This window comes from Hoplias malabaricus, chromosome X1 (genome assembly GCF_029633855.1).
Source record: "Hoplias malabaricus isolate fHopMal1 chromosome X1, fHopMal1.hap1, whole genome shotgun sequence".
Classification (NCBI taxonomy): Eukaryota; Metazoa; Chordata; class Actinopteri; order Characiformes; family Erythrinidae; genus Hoplias; species Hoplias malabaricus.
The window spans coordinates 21,256,918-21,278,009 of NC_089818.1; the positions used below are offsets into that span (position 1 = coordinate 21,256,918).

The 21,092-nt window shown below is 40.1% G+C and overlaps 1 protein-coding gene and 1 long non-coding RNA gene across 9 annotated transcripts in view; one reads left to right on the forward strand and one right to left on the reverse strand.

Annotated features, from left to right (window-relative positions):
* LOC136675393 (paired box protein Pax-3-like) overlaps window positions 1-12,495 on the forward strand; it is a 34,079-nt gene extending 21,584 nt beyond the window's left edge. For 2 of the 7 annotated variants that reach the window (XM_066651910.1, XM_066651911.1), the window contains exons 6-10: window positions 1,246-1,441; window positions 2,871-3,036; window positions 3,340-3,563; window positions 8,653-8,911; window positions 10,815-10,849. In XM_066651910.1, the coding sequence (XP_066508007.1) occupies window positions 1,246-1,441; window positions 2,871-3,036; window positions 3,340-3,563; window positions 8,653-8,911; window positions 10,815-10,849 (880 nt within the window). Of the gene's footprint in view, window positions 1-1,241; window positions 1,442-2,870; window positions 3,037-3,339; window positions 3,564-8,652; window positions 8,917-10,814 lie in introns of all 7 variants that reach the window. The other 5 variants (XM_066651906.1, XM_066651909.1, XM_066651907.1 and 2 more) reach the window with 4 other exon arrangements.
* The window catches only part of LOC136675394 (uncharacterized), a 38,129-nt gene extending 17,289 nt beyond the window's left edge, over window positions 1-20,840 (reverse strand). For both annotated transcript variants that reach the window (XR_010796186.1, XR_010796185.1), the window contains exons 1-3: window positions 20,741-20,840; window positions 19,766-19,810; window positions 19,010-19,289 (exon numbers count right to left, since the gene is read on the reverse strand). This is a non-coding gene — a long non-coding RNA (uncharacterized lncRNA). The remainder of the gene's footprint in view (window positions 1-19,009; window positions 19,290-19,765; window positions 19,811-20,740) is intronic.
* Between the last annotated feature and the right edge of the window lie 252 nt (window positions 20,841-21,092).

Below are 21,092 nucleotides of genomic sequence, written 5' to 3' on the forward strand. Positions count from 1 at the left end.
TTAAACCTATAGGAATAATTCAACATAAAAGGAAGCTTGTATAAAAATGTATTCCGCATTTTTTCAATACTTTATTCCTCCTCACAATATTTTCTCTTCAGATATCAACATTGTTTCTCTAACAAAACTGCCAATACATGCAATTTGACCAGAGGTTTGGCCCAAAGGTTTGAATACCGCAAGTGGTGGAGTGTTCGACTTCATAGGGCCTGTGTGGGTCAGCTGTTCTCACCCTTCTGGACGGCCCGGCGAAGACGCAGGGAGAGAGAGGGCAAGCGAGAGAAAGGAGACAGAGAAAAGAGCTGGATGGTGTCAGACGAAACAGATGCCGTGTTTTGCGTGTTGGGGACTGGGGATTTCGAGGCGTATTATTGGACAATAGCTGGCTGTCACGCTAGTTTGAGAGGCCTAATCATTATTTGATAGAGCACCCCACACCACCACCTCCTTCTCCTGCTCAGAGATGCTGGGCTCACTGATGAATGACCCGTAAAACAACACAGCACCTTAACTCCCCCACCCCCCAACAAACTCCCCATGGTACCATGGTACGGTCGCATGTGTGCGTACATGCATAGATATGTGTGTGTGTGTGTGTGTGTGTGCGCTCATACACATTCTTATATGTAATCAGATATAAAGATCTATCAGTCTCTAAGAAAAGAGCAATATTAATATCCCCTTTGAAAGATCTACCCAGGTTAGTCCTTTCCAAGAACATTATATCGCTGTTGAGCATATTTCCAAGCAATTTCACTTATTTTAACGTGATCATAGCTAGAAAGTTTCTAATTCCACTGGCATTTTAATTCCTTCAAGCAATGTTCCACATTAATGCTTGAAATTGCTTCAAATGGGGCAGCTTCACTAGATAATATTACATAAAATAAACAAGAGTTTAGAAACGTTAAATAATCGCACAATGAGAAATAGTATATATTTGCTAGATTGATCGTGATTTGACTGTTTTCAGCATGTGAAAGCATTACATAACTATGATTATGCACAATTTTGTCCATATGTTTCTGCAGAAACACTTTACTGGATGAACAGTGCCTTGTGGGTGCTGTAGTTCCTTCACCCTGATTAGCATAGTGGCTTCCTGCCTTCGCTGTGTATATATAACTGATCTGTAACATACACTAAACTGAGCAGTTAATTTCCTCCGTTCCTTCTAAAAGCAGCTGTGAATGAGGATTTCCGGTGTTCCGTTTCTAAAATGTGTGTGTTTGTGTTTTCAGCGAGTCACTCTGATGAGGGTTCTGATGTGGACTCGGAGCCGGGTCTCCCACTGAAGAGGAAGCAGCGACGCAGTCGTACCACCTTCACGGCTGAACAGCTGGAGGAGCTGGAGAGAGCGTTTGAGCGCACCCACTACCCAGACATCTACACACGTGAAGAACTCGCCCAGCGAGCCAAACTCACAGAGGCTAGAGTACAGGTAACACACACCTAATCATAATAAGCCCCTGATGCATATATATTTTATACAGGGGAAAGTCATGTGCTTCCCTCAGATATGAGCATATCCACAGGTGTTTCTGCTGAACCCCAGTGCTGAGTATGAAAGGATGGGTACTTGTTAAGCAAAGTGTTACTGAGAAAAAGGGACTAGACAAAAAAAGAAGAAGAAAGTTGCTTTAGTTCCCCAAACCATTTGATATTAAACTGGACCGATGAATCCATAAAAAGCAGATTGATTTTTTAAAAAAAATACTCAAACCCTGCTGAAAATGGCCCCAAATATATAAACAAAAAAATGCAACCTTTATATTATACACATTACTTTTTTTTGTAGAAGATCCTGTAGAATTTTCCTTTTAAATAAATGCTTTAAACTTATGAGTTTTGAACAGCACTGCCTTAAAGTACCTATGTAATATGTCCCATATGTGTGATATAAGTGAAATGTCCCATGTTTATACATGTAATGTGAATTGTTAGGGTTAACCCTGATCCTAACTGTAACCTTAACCTCAGTAATCAAACCAAAATGGCTTTGCCGGTTCAATGTTGAAAAAATTGGAATGCTTGGAATGCTTAGAAAAAAAAATGGAATGCTTTTTCTACAAAGCACTTTAGCTTTTGGTGAGGTTAGCTTCTGTAGCTCTAAACACACGCACACACACAAAACAGAAGGACTGACAGACGTGCAGACAAACACAGTCGAGGTGGTACACACACTCACACAGACAGACGCTCAAATGCACACATACTTTAGTCTCAAACTTGTTTTTCAGCACATTTTTAGTTTTTTTTTTTTTTTTTAACTCTTTTCATTTGAGCAATTCTTAGACTTCTGACTGCCCTCAAGCACTGTCACACACACACATACACACACGCATGCACACACACAGGCCTCTTTGTGTCTTCCCTGACCTTGTGTTTTTACTCCTCCGGTTTTCAGAACACCAAACCCCAAAAGAGGCCAGAAATAGGGCAGCTCATTGAAAGCCTTTATTCTAACACTTTTAGACCAATTCTCAGTGGCTTCAACTCATGACTTAAATGATGTCATATTTTAAAATTGATTTTTTTAAAGCAATCACATTCAGAAGAAAACACATTCTGTGCCCCCCTCCCTCCCAAAAAAAAAAAAAATCATTAACACGCGCTCATGTGTCTACCCCTGCTCCTACACACAATCAGAACCCACCCAGAGAGAGTTGTAATTGTGGATTGTTTTCATTGAATCCATTCAATAAATGTTTGCATAGATTTATTCCCTAATATTTATTCACTTCCAGGATTTACTTACTTTATCACTAATATGTTGATTATTTTATTTAATAATATGCACAATTACAAGAGCCCCAGCATAAGATGACCACACTCTTGCCTTTATTTTGAGCTGGATTATTTGTTTCCAGGTGTGGTTTAGCAATAGACGAGCTCGTTGGAGGAAGCAGGCAGGAGCCAATCAGCTGATGGCGTTCAATCACCTGATCCCTGGAGGATTCCCACCATCAGCAATGTCAAGCCTGCAGCCTTATCAGCTTCCAGAGAGTCCATACTCCACTTCCTCCATCTCACAAGGTAGGACCCCATCGCAGTGAAACTCACTGCTTTAACACAGCACTTTTACATCAGAAAATAACGAGGCGTATACGTGTATATAGTGTCAGTGTAGCACAGAAAAGCAACTGACTGATCTCCCACCCACCATTCACCCTTCTCCTATTTCCTCCCATTTCTGTTTGTGCCAGTTTTGCTATTGTTCTTGACCGTGATCTATGACCTTGATGCAAGAATGATCACATAAGTAAAGCATATGTTTTCTCTGCTTCCTCTGCCCCTGCCTCTGCCCCATCCCCCTCTCTTTTCTCCATTCTCCATCAGCAGTGTCTGAGCAGCCCAATACTGTGCACAGGCCCCAGCCTCTCCCTCCCACCTCGGTGCACCAGAGCGGGCTCGCTTCAGCAGCGGGGGCTCAGGACGGAGGCTCGGCCTACTGCCTCTCCTCCGGGCGTCACGGCTTCACCGGCTACTCAGACAGCTTCGTCCCCCCACCGAGCCACTCCAACCCAGTCAACCCGACCATCGGCAACGGCCTTTCATCACAGGTCAGTGCTTCCACTGAGGTAGCAGCTTGGACAGAAGAGTGGAAAACACTGTGTTTCTACAAATGACAGACTAGGAACACCACAATATTTGAATAATAGTCTTTGGGCAAGACTTCTAATGGTACAACTGTATCATCTGTATTCATCAGTTAAAATTGTGAATGGTACCAGCTAAATGAGCGTAACAAACTCAGAGAAACTTGTAGAGAAATTGTTTTTTAATATATGCCCTTAAAAAAAATGCACAAAAACAAGTTCTTTACAACAATGGCACCTTTTATTGGTTCTCTGAAGAACCATTCAGTGCACCAGTTTTAAAGGAAACCCTAGCTGTTCCACTCATATGCCTCAAATTATGTACATGGGCAATACTAGCAAAACATGTTGGAGAACACTTTACTGTAGGTGATCATTCATTAACTTAATTAAACCTATGTAAACAGCTATAAAGATTTATCCAACAAATGGCAGCTGCCACAAAAGATTCTATGGTGAAATAGATTAAAGCAGCCCTTGTGACAGCTGAAGCTTGTTGTAATACTATAGGCTGGTAATAAAATACCGCAACATTAACGTTAGCAGTGAAAGCTAATAAGTGTTTGCTTCTGTAGTTAAGTTCCATTTTTGGAGAAGTGACGATAACCTAAAGCCTGTTTGACTGCAGTCACTTTTACAGACTAACAGAAGCAGTGAGAGCTGAAGGTTGCAGGAATGAGAGTTGAGGGGAAGTGGAGGAGTGGCAGAAGGGATGGTGATGAAAATTAGAAGTGAAAAGACAATTACGCGTGATTACACACTCGTTGGCTGCTATCTCGCGTAGCGACCGACGTGTGCGTCCTCGGTAACAAGCGGAAAATGAGCTGCTAAGCACATCCAAAGTGCCACCCGCATGGCATTCTGGGTAGCCTCTCCACCAGCGCATTTGGGGAAGCCCTAGATGGTCTTGATGAAGTGAAAGAAAGAAAGGACGACAGTAAAGTCTTGCAGTGGGGGGTGAAGGGGCTGTTGCATGTGATTCAGTTTATGCAGAACAATAGAACAGCCTTGGGGGACTTTATTATGTGCAAGATGGAGTGTCAAAGGCCACAGTTATATCTAAACATAGCACTCTAGAAATAGACTTAAAGGCTGTCATCTCAGATGGAAGAGCTAAAAAGACTTGTTGTAGAATGTTGTTGCTCTTTGATCTAACGTCGCAGTGTCTGGGTTTGTGCCATTGATGAAACTGTTGGACTTTAGACTATTAAGAATTTCACGAGAATTAAGTTGTTTATGGAGAAACACGGATTTTGAGCACCCTCAGAATTTGTATTTCTAAGTGAACACTAAGTGGTACCTTTAGAGTACACTCTAAATGGACAAATAATATTTATAAACAGGTCAGTAAATGAAAATATCACAAAATAAATGAATAAATAAATGAAAAGCACATAAATAAAACATAAACATACAAAATCAGTAAAACAGGACCTTGATAGGGGATGTATACATTGTATTGGGAGAATGGCTGTGGATCTGCTTACTAAGAATAATATAGAGTAGTATATAGCAAGGTAATGTATTACTGTGTATTGTAATTGAAAATATGTCAAAGATGTGACAGATATAAAGCAGGTTTAAAATCACCAGTGTTTTCCTTTAAAATTCCATTCCCCAGCTTTAAGGTTCAGGCATTTAAGGTGTCACTCAGAGCCTTGTAGGATATGGTATTGCCATCAGACTGTGAGCGAATGACCTTAGGCCAGGGTCAATTAGTGGCCTTCTGCTGCCTGGTCGCTGGTCGTCATGACGATGGCAGAAGTCCACGTCTGGGATTCTAATTATGGAATGTTCCAGACTTTTAATTGATTGGAATGAGAGAATTTATCCTTCATAATGCGCTGTGTAATTTATGCAAATGACTCACTTTGTTGCTTAATTGTTTCATTTACGGAATCGTTTAAGGAGCGGTTGGTCCAGTTCATATCGCAGAGCTTCTTCTTATTGAATACATTTCATTTAAACATATTTATTGTTCACCATTAATTATGTTTGATTACGTAGTCAGGTCTGTTTTCTACACTGTACAAATCTATAAGTGAAAACAGTAAAACTATTTAAATGAAGCTACCAGATGGTTGCTATATAGTAAACAGCAATGTATACGTATGATATTCTGTTTTCAGAGAAAGAGTGTGTGTGTGTGTAATCCCTCTCTCACTCCCATGCCGTGTTTGTCTCTGGTTTTCGGTGGTTCCGGGGCTTATGGGCTCTGGGGTGAGAATGCGGCTGGTGTTTGCAGCTCTGGTGTGAACACAGCGCTGGTATGTGCCGGATCAGACAGTAGACGTGTGAGATTTCTACCCATGGGGCAATGGGGCCAAGCGTGTGACTGTCCCACTTAACACATGCTATTACATGCACCGACACAGCGCCACACACACACACACACACACACACACACACACACACACAGAGCCCTGTCAAAAAGGTTTTAGGACACATGAAACCTTTTACTGCCATGTTCTTTGTTGGTTCAGTCATTTCATTATTTATATTTTTGCACATTTGCATTCCCAGTTTAGTTCTTGCCCAATCCCGTTTTTCCTCAATCACAAAACGTGAGCCAGGAGGAAGGCTGAAGGCACCTACATTCTTCCTCCGAGACACCAGCCACCACTTCTTTTCAAACTTCTGTCAATGCAACGTCAGACTTTTCAACGTGCTTGGAGGAGAACACTAGCTTAGCTCTGTACGTTATGTCAGCTCTGTGTTGACTAGCACTTACGGTGGAGAGCGAGGGCCATTATACACAACCAGAAAGAGTGAGGTCCACTGTGCTCCTTATGACCCCAGCCTCAGATGGCTGATGCATCGCCAGAGATCAAACTCTCAGTCTCATAAGACAGGGCTCATAACAGCTGCACCACTCGGAAGCCCCAAAGATATCTAAGGAACTATTTACGACAGCGCTGTACAAGGTAGACAGCTTTTCTTTATCTTTATCTTTCCAGAATCAGTGTGGAGGCTGTATGTCAGCAGCCTGTGTCTGTGGTCTATGGAGTGTGTGTTTAAATGTTCACTTCACATGTAGACACATCTCCCCCCTGTGGTGAGGTGAACGAGGCTTTTTAACCTACATGTGGTTTCCATTTGTAAAGCATAACACATCAGCATGCTCCTCTCACACACTCTGGACCTCTCTGACCAGCAGCTGCTAAATTACCTACTGTCAGAATGTGTGCGCGCGTGTGTGTGGCCTCCAAGGTGGGGAAACACACTACTTCAAACATGTTGCCCCTACACTACTGTTATTGCACATCTGTATCAGAGATGTTTAATATCTTTAAATTGACATTTTAAGGTGAAGGGCCTATATTTAAAAATTATTTGAAAAAATTAATATTGGCAAAAGTGTGTGACTGATAATATAAATCATAAGATAAGAATAGAATGTGTTGAACAATTAAGGATATAATGGAACATGGAATTTAAAAAATAGTTTAAATTTAACTTAATAAAAATATTATAATAAACACATACTAATAACCAGTAGTTTTTCATGTGTGTATATGCACGGACTCTCTCTTATGTGTGTGAATGTGTGTGTGTCTGCTCTGATGAATGGCCGTGTCCAGCTCTTTATGATGAATCACTGAAGGGATTTGACTATCCTTCACAGAAGTTGTAAAACTGTTAACCACATGAACTCATTCAAGAAGACGTGTAGACTGCACGCACACACACACACACACATTTGTATCTCCCTCTCTCACGCACACAAACCAGGCTCTGTATTTCTCAGACATACTGACCCTATCAGAGCAGTTCACTGTCTCATACTTTTTTCCTTCTTCCTTTTTCCACAAGTGTTCAATTCCCTCAGAATATACACTTCCACACACCTGTTTTTATAAAGTGTCAGGGGGTCATATTTATGTTCTGTAATTTATATCTATATAAAATCGCCTCTGTTGGAAGTAAACTTTGAAAAAATATTATTTTTTTTTTTTTACAATATTTCAAAGCAATAGAAATCTTTAAAATGATGTAGAATTCAATCTGAATCCATTCAAATTAAAAAATGTACATTCCTCCCATTGTAAAGTACAATTTTTTGGAGACAAACTTTTCCCAATTAGATGTGTGTGTGTGTGTGTGTGTGTGTGTGTGTATGCGATTACCTGTATGTAATAAGATTTTATTAAGTCCAACATTAAATCTAACCCCCACCTCAACCTCAAAATGGATTTGTGCTTCATTAAATAATGAAACATAAAGCAAAGTCAAGATGTTGTAGATCAGAGCTGTTTTCCTGTTTTTCCTATTTTTGTCTTCTAAAAGTTCAAACACACACACACACTAACAAACACACAAAGGATCATTTTTAGGAAAATCTTAGCAGGACAGAGAAACACAACTCCCAAACCTAACCACTCTCTGTCTCTCTCATATGGGAAATGATTTAAACAAGACCATGTGTATGTGAGGATGGAGAATAATCAGAGTCTTATGGGCTGCAAGTGAGTGTGTGCTGTGGCTAGACTGCTTTTCATTAATGATTAGCAGGGAGAAAGCGAGAGGGAGAGAGCAAGAGAGAGACAGCACCTCTCTAAGAGCAGTGTTGGAGGCTGAGTTTGGCTCATCGGCGCTGCCCACGAACACTGAACCAAGGCCGTAGTCGGTGTTCTAACTCTCTCAAAATCCCCGGCACTGTGTTAAACGACTTAAGTGGATATCAAGATGATTCAGTAATGTCCCTGGAGTCGTATAGAAATAGCTGTTAGCGGTGTAAGCTCTGACCTCGCAGTGGTTCAATTCGATTAGGATTCTTCAGGAAATGTTTCAGTTCATAATGGAATCTCACATTTAGCCAGTTTCGATTAAACTGCGGTTCTTTAGGAGGTGATTTACTGATTCATGTGTTCTCCAGTTTTACCAATGTGATAGAGGTCAGTCTGATTAAGTTAATTTGGTGTGTTTATTTTCGAAATGAACAAATGTGAATGGAAGAAATACTTACAATGTACGATTAATGAAAATGCATTTTAGACCAATACTATTTATTTATGCTGATGTTGATAAAAGCTAAATGCTCTTCTGTCTGCAGGTGATGGGTCTACTGAACCCTGGAGGAGTGCCTCATCAGCCGCAGGGGGACTTTGCTCTCTCCCCACTGACTGGAACTCTGGAGCCCAGTGCAGGAATGGCTGCCAGCTGCCATTCATCACAGAGACTGGAGCCTCTGTCTGGACTGGCCAGCATGCCCTCTCTGCCCAACTCTCAGTCCTACTGCCCGCCCAGCTACAGCTCCCCAGCATACACCGTGGACCATGTGGCCCCATACCAGTACAGCCAGTATGGACAAAGTAAGGTGAATATTTACTGCTACTATTCAAATGGTATGAATACTGTTACTGTCAGAAAAATAAAGTATCACCAAAATGTGAATTGCATTACAATGATGAGAAAAATAATAAAAAAAAAATACAGTGAAGTATCTCTGGACAGCAAAGATTACACATGAGCCAGAGAATGTATAAATTATTATTGATAAAAAGAGCAGGCACCACTTTTTATTCTAAAATCAACCCCCTCCACTTGATGCAGCAGACTCTATCACTGTTTTTCATAGCAATCACTCACTATACCTTATGTCGCTATCAACAGCGGCTATCAATGTTTAGCCTACTCCCAGCTCACATGATGTACCTTGCTGAAAATAGAACACAATGGGATGGTTTTCTAGACAGGGATTAAGACTAGACCTGGGCTGTACAGCATTTTGTATTGGGATTTCTCCATTGAAAGGAGGCTAGAATAAAGACAGCCAATCATAAAGAAGCAGACGGCAAATTGTTGTGATACTGGTAGAGACCCAGTCAGCTCTGAGTCACTTCACCTTTATAAATCATACTAAGACACGATGCGTGATATATAGCTGCATTTTGACTTTTCTGGAACTTGTGGCCTGAATTAGAGGCTGTTAAAATTCAGAATTACAAAAACATATACATTTCGCATCGTATTCTACCACACTGAGTATGTATTTATGAATGGTTCAGTGGTTTGTCAAAAGGGAAAGAAATGTCAAAAAGGCAAATAGCCATGCACATAGGGCCCAACTGTGAAACTCTGTAGCCAGAGGCACTAAGCAAAAAGCAGCGTGGACCCCTGATTGGATTTCCCTTAGTGAAAGTACTCCGGCTGAGGGTAATTTAGAGTCAAGGGAATTATTTTCGACTTGCACTTGAACCCGAACAGCCAGTGATTTGGATTATGATATGAGCGGCCAACAGGTAGACGCCAACGGGGGTCAGGAGCCTGCATTTACGACCTTTCATGACCCTGTGTGATGAGCTTACCTGTCAACCTCAGGAGTCTGTAAGCTAGCCATGAAATGACCTCTGGGGTAACGAAGATATCGCTCATTACACACATACATAAGGACATGAAAGCAGAAAAGAAAGGCGCAGCCATCACAAAGTATGTTTGACAGAATCAACGAGGGGGTAGAATAGTTGAAGGCAGAGACCACATGCTGAAAACCCCATCCATCGCCATCTTGATGTCATTAATTTAGTATGGGCCAGCCCTTGTACACGATGCTGTGTGTGTGTGTGTGTATGCTGAAGGGAATGTTAGATGTGTTGTATTGGGCTATCTTGGTGTGTATGTGTTGTTTTGGGAGTTTGGACTGTGTCTCCTATCGGGGAATCTAGGAGTGTCAGTGTGTGTGTATTGAAGGGGTTTGTGAAGGGCTTTAGCAGGAGTAAAATAGCCTGTGGCAGTTCCCTATTAGAACCATGTGTTTGAGTCAGAGGTCAGATCCTGCGCTATTATTGATTGTTGGCTGTGCTCCCTGCTTGGCTGGGTGGAGCAGCGCAGTGTACTGTAGCTTCGCTCAGGCCAAAACTCTCTGTATACACACTGGTACCCATCCTGATAACTCCCCCTAAAGCGCCCTCTACATCTCTCAGTCAGCACATACCTCCACCTACCTAAAGTTTACAAGAACAGCAAGAGTTGCTGTAGGCACAAGAGTTAAATGCTGATAATATAAACCCTTGTAGCTTTCAAAAACGTATTATTCGCCTCACAATGTGTATCAAATAAAAACATCACTGCTGTCCAAAGACAAATAGATATCTCTAAAATAAGACATTCACTGGAGGAGGAAAAAACCTTAAAGCGACTGTGTGTTTGAGAGAGAGAGCGAGGATAAATGTTTTAAATGCTCGACAGCTGATATGCGCATTCTCTGTTTCTCAGGTGCCTTTCATTATCTGAAGCCCAACATCAGCTGAGCAGTAAACAGCAGCAGAAGAGAGCTGTTAAAGGAGGGAAGCTCTGAACAGTGTGAGCGAAACCACCTGCTCTTCAGCTCTTTCCCTGACCTCTGATCTCCACTTCCAGCATCGCCTACCCACCACCCCCTCAGCTCCGGGACAGTTCGGATCCAGCTCTGGGTCCCCCCTCCCCAGTCATGCTGGGTTCTATGCAGGGCTGAAGGGACTGGATCGTGATTTGGGTTCAGTGTGAACAATAACGGACCAAAGGCTTACCGTGCTCTGAAATCCACATCACATTTCCAAACTACACTTAATCATTCCCAAAGAACGCCACGCAAGCAGCACGAAGAACAGAGGTGGAAAGGGGGAAAATAAAAAGGACAAAAAGGATGAGAGATGAACTTATGTATGTAACCTGTAATGAACAACAGGGAAACATAGAACACCTGCCTTTACCTTTCAGTCATGACACTTCAGAAGCACCACTTCCCACACGGATGCCGCCAGACAGCAGACACTTTTTGTGTGTGGCATCACGTGATGTCACCATAGGAGTATTTCATTTCTTTCATTGGTGCATTTGGGGACAGGGCTCTGCTGAGGTGCAATCTCACTGTCATCCATGTCGCGATAATTGATTTATAGCAATATTGAAAGAAGCCTACATTTCAAAACATCTCTGCGTTGCTTCAGAAGTGAAAGCCAGAATGAGAGGAAAAGTGTGAGTGAGAGAGAAAACTAAAGCACAGACAAATACCTGAAAAAAAAAATTATATAATATTGTCACTGTCCTATATTTTCCATCTAATAGTTGAGATACATGGTTTCCTTTGGACAGCAATATTTCCGATAGCATGACACCATCTCTATGAGGCTGAGGAGAACAAAACTTTCAACATTGGAGAAAAGGGAGACAGAAGGAAAGGATACAAACTGAAACCCAAAGAAAGTGCAATATACACAATCTATACCTCATACACACTCATCTCTTGAACTTAAAAATTAACACACAACTTGTAAAGGAGGCAACGATTACAAAACACATCACAGTGGTAGTAGATGTTGGATTTGGGTTGTGAACTGGAAAAATTACATTCTGTCTTTCAGTCTGAGTGTGGTTAGGTCCACAATGCAGTTTACATCCTAAAGCCCTTTTGACATATGCTACTTTTCAGACTACACAACTCAACAGTGTTCAGTGTTCGAAAACGACTTTTAGAATTAAAAAAAGCATATCTCTTATAATATATTCAGTATTTGAATCATAACTTCTTCAAAGTATTGGGAGCAATGGATTAAATCAAACAAACTGTAGTATGAGGAATTCCACGTGAGCTGTAATACGCAAAACCATACGCAGTGGTTGAAACAAAAATGCATATCACGAGCTTGTTGTTTCTCAAACTTACAATAAACTGTCATCTTTCCAACATGGAAATTATGCATTCACTTATTCTAATGTAGATAAAGAACCCAAAATGTCAAAACCTTAGCCCCGTATGTGTCTTTCGACAAGAGAGACATGCAAAATAAATAATGTTCATTTACTTTTCTTCATTGATCATGAAAATAAGAATGTTATATGTTATGTTTCATCTGGAACATGATGCCCATCTATACTTAGGTCTTACATGCCATGCTGAACCAGTTATTTTTTACATGTTTTTTTATACCTGTATTGTTTTTTTTTTCCCTTGACGATTGCATACAATTGTTGGTGTAAAAATATCCTGTGTCAAATGCAGCACTATTTACTATTTATAAGAAAAAATAAAAAACTGAAATGCATTCAAGCTTGGTTTTATTTATTTATTTATTTATTTTTTATTTTATTTTATGCATTTATTTTCCTTTTCTCCCCCTCCCTCCCTCACCGACCTGTGGCTTTCTGTTCAGAATAAACAACACATTGCTTTAGTTTTGTTGGATCTTGTTTCACATCAACATCGATTAGCTCCCAAGTCCAGATTGGTTGCGTATGAAATTTCTTCTTTGTTGTCATTGTACTGCGAATTAACCGAGAACTGGCATGACCTAGAACAATAGCTATCAGGTTTGTACCGCCTGAAACCACCGAGCCTCCAAATGTTAAGGAGAATACATAAATATATCTCTTTTCATAAACACTCTTTCTTGACAAATTCCTCTTCTCAGGGGAGCGTTTAATGTGCTTAATGAGTAAAGCAGAGACCTGTAAAAAGCCTCCTAAACACAAAGTGGATGGGGAGACACTCCCCACTGAGAACTGTGCTCTGTGGTTCATGAGGTGACATTATATACTGCTCCCCTACAGCACACACACACATACACACACATGATGCAAAAGTCAGAAACATCCTTTTAAAAAAAAAAGAAAAGAAAAAGCAATTCTGAATATTAGCGACAATAAAATCTATTTTCATAAGGAAGAGGAAAGTCAAAATAAATTTGACTTTATAAATGAAAACACAACTCCTAGGTTTTTATCCACCTTTACACTGTGAGAAAACAATTCAATTCTGAGTCTGAAAGTATGTGGAGCTATTAGGAATCCATTACTGAGAAAAACAACATATGTAAAATACAACTGAACAAAAAAAAATAAATAAAAAATATGCTGCAGTTTTCAGATTCAATGCACTGTCCACTGCATAGTCCATAGTCCATAGTCCATAGTCCATAGTCCACCCACCCACCCACACACACACAAATACAAATACATATACATACAATACTGATCATAGCAGCCACACGTAGAAGGTTCAGATGTAAAGGCTTCGGTGTAAATTACTGATAAATCAAGTCAAGTCATATTAATTTCATTGTTTTAATGTTTTACAAGTTGGTGGTGTCACAAAGTGGCTTTAGAGAACTCAAATATTAAAACAAAAGTGAGTGAGTCATAGGCGACAAGGTAAATCTCCGTCGAAGCTGGAGCAAGAAACCTTGGGAAGAACCAGGGTTCAAATGTGGGATCCGTGCTCCTCTGGTCAAACAATTCAGAGGACAAACGATAAAGAAAGGAGTCTGTAGGATCAGTGCAGTCTTCTAGTGAAGTCTGTATGTGAGTTACTTACTTGAGTAACAGAAATGTAATAAGTGGTGTTTGAGTTTTGTACTCGTGTATATTTAATGAGATTTTTAAAGCCTAACCTAACTATAACCTAAAGAAGAAACTGTTTTGTCTGTTGTTTACACAATGAAATACTTTATAGATAATGTATTTAGCCCCTGTATTTACTGTACAATGTTAAGTCCTGAGAATGTACAAATCCAAACACACACACACACAGTAGTTAAAGACTTCAAACACCGATATGTGAAAGAATTTGTTGCTCCCCTCGGTCTGTGCCCTCCCTTTTTTACATTTTTTCTTGTTCTTAGATCAGGTGCCTGCAGCTGGTCCTGTCACTCTAACGTGTTTTCGTGTCGCTAATACTGTGCACTCCCACACTTGTTTGTATCATTAGTTTTCGCCAGCTCCCCATGGTTACGAATATCTTGAGACAACGAAATACAGTGATATGCCCATTTGGTCATATTTCTGTTATTCTGAGCTGAAGTACATTACAAAAACAACAGTGGAAAACAGTGAGTGTTCACTCTGTCTTCTGGCAGCGATGTGAGTGGCAGCTAGATTAACACACATTGGAGACAACTTAACTTTTGACCTCCACACTCTTTGAAATCTGTAGAGCTCTCCAACAGAGATGACAGAGCAAGAGTTACGGGGGCTTCCACATCACCGAAAGACGGAGAGAGGTGAAAGGGGAGCGTGGGGAGGTGGAAAGAGAATGAAGGGGGGACATGAGAAGAGAAAAAGGAGAGTGAAAGAGATAGGATGTACAAAAGAATGAGAGTGGAGACCAGAGAATCTCTTTCAAGAGTTCACAAGAACAGAATAAACAGGCTCCAGTAGTTGAGAGAAGGACTGTATCGGAGTCTTGAGAAGAAAATGCCACCTAAAGAGGAGACTGAAAGTCTGGGAGAGAAAAGCCAAAGACAGAAAGGCTTCTGGGTTCATGTAACTGTAGAATTGCATCTGCCACAAGCCAGTGAGCAGCTCGACATTTTAGCTTCTAATCCAGAAACGTAGCCTCTAATTTATTGTCTAATCCATTAATGTTATGGCTGGAATATTTGTTAAAAATGTCTAATTGCATTTTATTTCCTCACCAATATAATAACTGCAATTGCAACTCAAGTCCTATTCATTCATTCATTATCTGTAACCCTTATCCAATTCAGGGTCGCAGTGGGTCCAGAGCCTACCTGGAATCATTGGGCACAAGGCGGGGAATACACCCTGGAGGGGGCTCAAAGTCCTATTCCATAGGAAATAAACATATCCAGTCTTTCAGGGTCGTGAACAATTTCTGTCTTATTAGGATTGACTCTCCACCTTAAAACATATAAAAATCATGGCTCTTGAGAGTTTAAAACTGGAATTTTGCTATAGAACTCCTTTAAACCTAAAAATAAAATAAAATAAAAAACCCACAAAGGATTTCAATGTCAAAATAAATTTTACTTAAAAGGGGACATTTTTTTTGGGGCGCATTAGCATATTACTTTGGGGATCTGAAACTATACCAACACACAAAGTGATTCTGATTTTGTGCTTCATCTTACGTAGATAGCAGGCACTTCAGGGATGTCATGCCTCGCCTTCTGAATCTCTCCAATCACAGCCGTGGACCCACATTACCCAAATAAAAGCGCAAAGACGAGGTTAATACGAAGCAAAACAAAAACAATGATTGCAGAGAAATAAGATCACTGGTAAAATATGGAGAAAAATTAGGACAAGATAAAGTGCTCCTTTTGCCTCACTTCTGGGCACCTCTCATTCTCAACAGGTGCTGAAACCGGTCGCTCTGAACAGGGCTGTTATAATAGAGTAAGAAAAGTGCTGCGCTGTTTGATCCTTGTGGTATATTGACCAAAGCATGTCACAGACGCTTCATTAAGACCCCAGAACTGTGTTCACTTGTGGAAAAAAGGGATACGACACATCCCCTTTAACATACTTCACTTCTTATATCTTATGTCTGCAATTAGCATTGCATACAGGTCTCAAATGTGGGCCTTGAAGACAACAGAGTAGTGCGGGTGACCCATTTGTTTTTTGAAAGGCTGGCGCATGACTATCTCAGAAATGTTACTTTATCTTGGGTGTTGGAGAGGGGCTACAGGCAGGGACAGCATTCCTTTCCAAAACAGTCTCTGCAAATACTTTTTTTTATTTCCCAGAGAGACTATGTGCTCAGGACAAAGACTGAAAATCTACTCTACTACTGGCTTCACCATAGATACTTGGACTATAGTGTGATTTTTAATATGACCTATGCGTACTGGAGTAAGGACCCCTTACATGTTTGATTTGGATGCGATAACACGAGAAAGGGACTTTTTTTCTTCACCCTCCCTCTATGTGTTATAGAAGCTCTGTGACTGTTGACAAATGATGGGTGCATCTGTATGCAGACTGATTCTTGAAAGGATCTTCAACTCCAAATGACTCTTGTCTAACTGAAAAGAGGAAGAAGCTGCTAAAAAGTGCTTGAGTCCTATGTCAACAACTCCATTCTGGTCTATAGGTGGGACGACCATGAATAAGACTATCTTACTTGCTCTGCTAACAAGGTGCAGGAATGTTCTTTTGGATGAACTTGAATACGACCATCAGAACACCAGCGGCAACACAACAACTATCGCCCCAACCCAGACAACCTTCAGTGGGCACAACTCGGCCAGGAAAACATACGACAACGCTTACTTCTATATCTTATTTGTGATGTTCTTCTATTCCTTCCTGGCTCTCACGCTTTTCCGGAGCTTTGCTCATTACGATAAACCCAAGAAGGATCCATATGAGGAGTTTATGGGCACGTCTGACGCCACTGCACATAAATACAGTGAAGGATCTGCAACAGATAAGTTTGAATTTGACGATGAGAACATTATCTGAAAGACGTAGAAACACCAAATCCGAAAAGAACCACAGAAGCGTGATTATGCTGAACGCTACGCACTGGAAACTGTTCATTTCAATTCTTACTTTCAAGTTAAAATTGCTCTGTTTTTGACCTTCTATTGCAGTAAGAAATGAAACCTGATGCAAACATGTCAACAGGAGACCTTGTGCCAGAAATCTGGGTTTCAGTGGAAAAACAGAACAGGAAAATCAGTAACAATTCTTTTCAAGCCTTACGTAATGTATAAGCCCTCAGTATAACTAGAACTTTGTCCTACTTTTGCTGTGTAAACGGGAAAAATCTACACGTTTAACAAAAATGGTTGTATTTACTACCAAAAGGCTTTCTTTGATTCATAATAATGGAACCCTTCTCAAAGAACCATTAACATCATAGATGTTCTATTTAGTCAGAGAAGCACTGTTTCTTTGGGTGTTTGTTTATATTTCCTATATATTTCCACCTTTATAATGTGCGAATTCCCTTTATTTAAGGTGCACCTACTGCTGACACAAAAGTTTAATATGTTAAGTTTACCAGTGCACATTTCTTATTTTTATTATATTGGATTATGTCATTTTCATTACTTGTTGGAACCCGAGGGCGACATACATTTTGTTCCATCCCAGATTACAACACAGTAGTTTTAAGCAAAAAATATCAAACCAATTTTTGGGCAACAAAAGGTTAATATAGACTACTATCCATTATTGGCCTGAATGAAGACCTGCCTCCTATGACATTGGCTTCTGATCCTACAATACCAATAAGGTCAAATAAGCTCCTCAGCAGAAGATAGATAGAACATAGATTAAACATAGATTATCATAATTACTCTCTTTTTTGTGTTTGTTTTTAATGATTTTTCAGCTAGCAGCTATTTAAGCCTAGTCCTGAATTTGTTAGATCATGTCTTGTGTATGTTCTTTTTGGACAAACTACAGAAGACAGTTTGTTTCCATATGGAAAATGCCATTGCATGTTATGTCATGCTTCACAGCAGGGGGTTTCAACTCCAGTTCAAGGGACCCACAATGTCACATAACGTTTGCAGTGCTTTTTTTTGTGCTTGTTCACATAACTTAAGGCATGTTACACAGCTTTAAATTTATAATAGGCAATATCTTTGTAAATATATGTAAAAATATGTAACTGGGTTGTCATTTTTTAAGTTTCCATGATGTTTATCATAAAAACACAAAATGTTGGGAAAAAATTAGTCAAAAATTATTTGGCAAATCCATTTTGACACAAACCAAAATGTTTGGACAGTGGCAAGTACTGCAAAATGGTGGGTGGGTGGAGGAACACGCTCTGCGATATAAAACTTAACCTGATGAGAGAAACCTAATCTAGAGAAACCATGCTACATAAATGTCACAGGGCAGCAGAAGATGCGTAACAGAGCATGTAATCTGGCGTCATCCCTCTGTAAACCATTATTAAATGTTAAAGGAAAGGTAATATCACAAGATATTAAACATGTCCCAACATTTTGGAACTCCTGAATGTCTCTAATGTCAAACATATACAAAAATGTAAATTAATTTATTAAAGCAAAACATTTTAAAACCCTTGCCAACGTTTCAGTGACGCTCCTTAAGTTTGAGGCCTACAGCTTATGCTTAACATGCTTGAGGCCGAAGTTTATTTGTGCAAATGTGAGAGCACTTTTTCAGTTTTGCACTTGGTGACCTTCACATGGCTGCTGTGTTCCATGCAATTGCAAGGTAAATTTACAAATTAACAAACGGAGCCTCGTTTGTTTGGGGGAAAAAAATCGGAATTACAAAGTAAAGTAATACGGTGGCCTCTCTGTGGCTTTGATGTGGAGGCGGGTAGATTTAATCGGGGGGAGTCAGAACACTGGGCCATGGGCCAGGAGGTCATTCCCTTTATGACTAACCGTGCTCACGACCAATATGTAAAGCAAAAAATAAAAAAGGCTATTCCGATTTTGGCCTGTCGTTGACCCCGCGTGATCTCAGGTTGGAGAAATGAAGCAGGGCTGTGGTGGGGGAAGAGAGAGAGCAAACCCTAGACTTTATCGGCCTTGTGATTTAACGTCAATTGCACGGAGCAGGATCTCAGAGATGTCTCTAATGAGAACATGCGCTTTTCATTTCAACGATATTCTGCCGCTGAGCTCACGCAACAGAGGCTGAAGACAGAGAAGGAGAAGAAAGCAAATAAGACGGCGTAATCTGAGGTAACTTACTTGGGTTGAATGGATGTAACTCCCCCTCCTCTTTCCCCAGAGTGTTGTGCAAGTATCTCCTTTCATGGAGTTGTAGCAAATCAAGCGATGGTTGCGCCTGCTCCTTGATAGTAGCAGTTGGGGGGGAAGAAACCTGGGGTCGAAGCTCCTCTGGGGCCAGTACGTCAAACCAGGCTCCTGGAATGGGTCCAGCAGACACGCGTGCAGCTCACTGCGCTTCCGAATGATTGGCGCATAATGACAGATGGGATCAAATCTCCCTCTGACTGGAATGAAACACCTGTAACACAGAACCACACGGAGTCACTTACAAACCAGATGAAGCACGATGAAAAACCAAAATTCTCCTGTCTGATTCGTTAAAGCACAAATTCCAATATAAAACCTGACACATCCATAGCCTGTTTCTCATTCCTAAAACCAGGAGCCTAAATTAAACAGCTTAGCCCTTTCAGGAATCATTTCAAAATATGAACTGATTAAACTGAATAGCTCAAAGAGGAAGACAGCTTATATTTTACACTAAGACAAAAGTAGTGTTCAGCCTACTTCAACGCAACATAAAGTACAAGTCAACCACATATGAGTTGAAAATAGTTTATCATCATCATACATTTTGTTATTGTGACTATCATCCAAAAAGAGACAGCATGTAAATTGCTAAGAGAAACAGCAAGGACTGCTTTGTAAATCCTGTCTTGAGAATTTACCTGGAGCAGTACAAGCAATATGAAAACATGATATTTGATATCTCACCTTGGATGCTGAATTTCCTGGAAATATAGGTGCACTCTAATGTGACTGCAAGAACTGCAAGACACAAAAAAGAGGGGAAAAAACCGCAACATGCTTGCTGTGGGAATAATATTTTGGGGAATGGAGACACCAACTAATTCTGAAAGCTGCCTGTGTTTTGATATTCATCACATTCATGTGCCAGTTTTTAATGCAGTGCCATTTGAGAATTTGAAGTTCATTGGCATTTAGCTGGGGCTTCCAAGCTTGCATTTTACACTCAGAGATTCCTGCCTGAAACTTCTGAGGATACAACTAATTCTTGCAATTTTTTTGTGATCTGTCACTGTTCAACAGCTAATGCATGTATTCGCCAAATGTGACAAAAGTCTTGTCTTAAGACACACAATGCCACTTTGTTGCTTCATCTTTTCTAACACTATTACACTTTTTATGGATATTTAATTTATGCCTAGCCATGACTAGACTACATGCTTAAAATGCTGTCTGAACAGTATTCCTAGTACTAAATTAGCTGTTTTTTTGGGAAGGTGCAGAAGACATCAATTTCAGAATTAGCTTATATTTACAGAATATAATAAAGTTCTAGGTAAAACACATATTTGTTTTGTACTCTTTTAATTCATACGCTTCTATGAATGTTTATTTTCACATAATAAAGATTTCAGTTTTTTAACTCAAACAGCCTCAACAACATAACTCTGTGGTGCTAACTTTAAAAAAAATAGTATGCACATTATTTACGTCGTGAGAAACATACAACAATTTTCTACTAATTTCCATATACTAATGTTGCATTCTGGCAACATTAAAACTACAAAATTAGCCTGCTGACGGACTGGCACGAGGCATACTCGAGTTTTTCACGTTTACATTTACCAGACTGATCCGGTGAGTGTCCAGAACTTTAAAATAAGATTTTGGAAGACGAATATGTGTATTTACAGGCCAGAACACTGATGGGCAAACTCGTACGTGCTTATCGAGTCCCTCCGTGTTGGACGTTTAGTTCAATCCGGCTGTATTCAGGTAGGCCGCTATCACTGCGCTGTGATTGGTTAATTCTTAGATCGTTCACATGCAAGTATGATGTCTTAGCCAATCCTAGTTTAGAAAGTGGGGATTGTCGGAAAATAGGCGGGAAAGGAAACAATGCAGGTTTTTTTCGTAAAAAAGAAAACAAAACATACGAATGAAAATTATTGTGTTATTTTAATGTGAAGTAAAGATTAGAAAGGAATGGGATAAGGAATAATCACATAAATAAAAGTTATAGATAAGGGTGAAAAATACAAAAAACAAACAAACAAAAACAAAAACAAAAAAA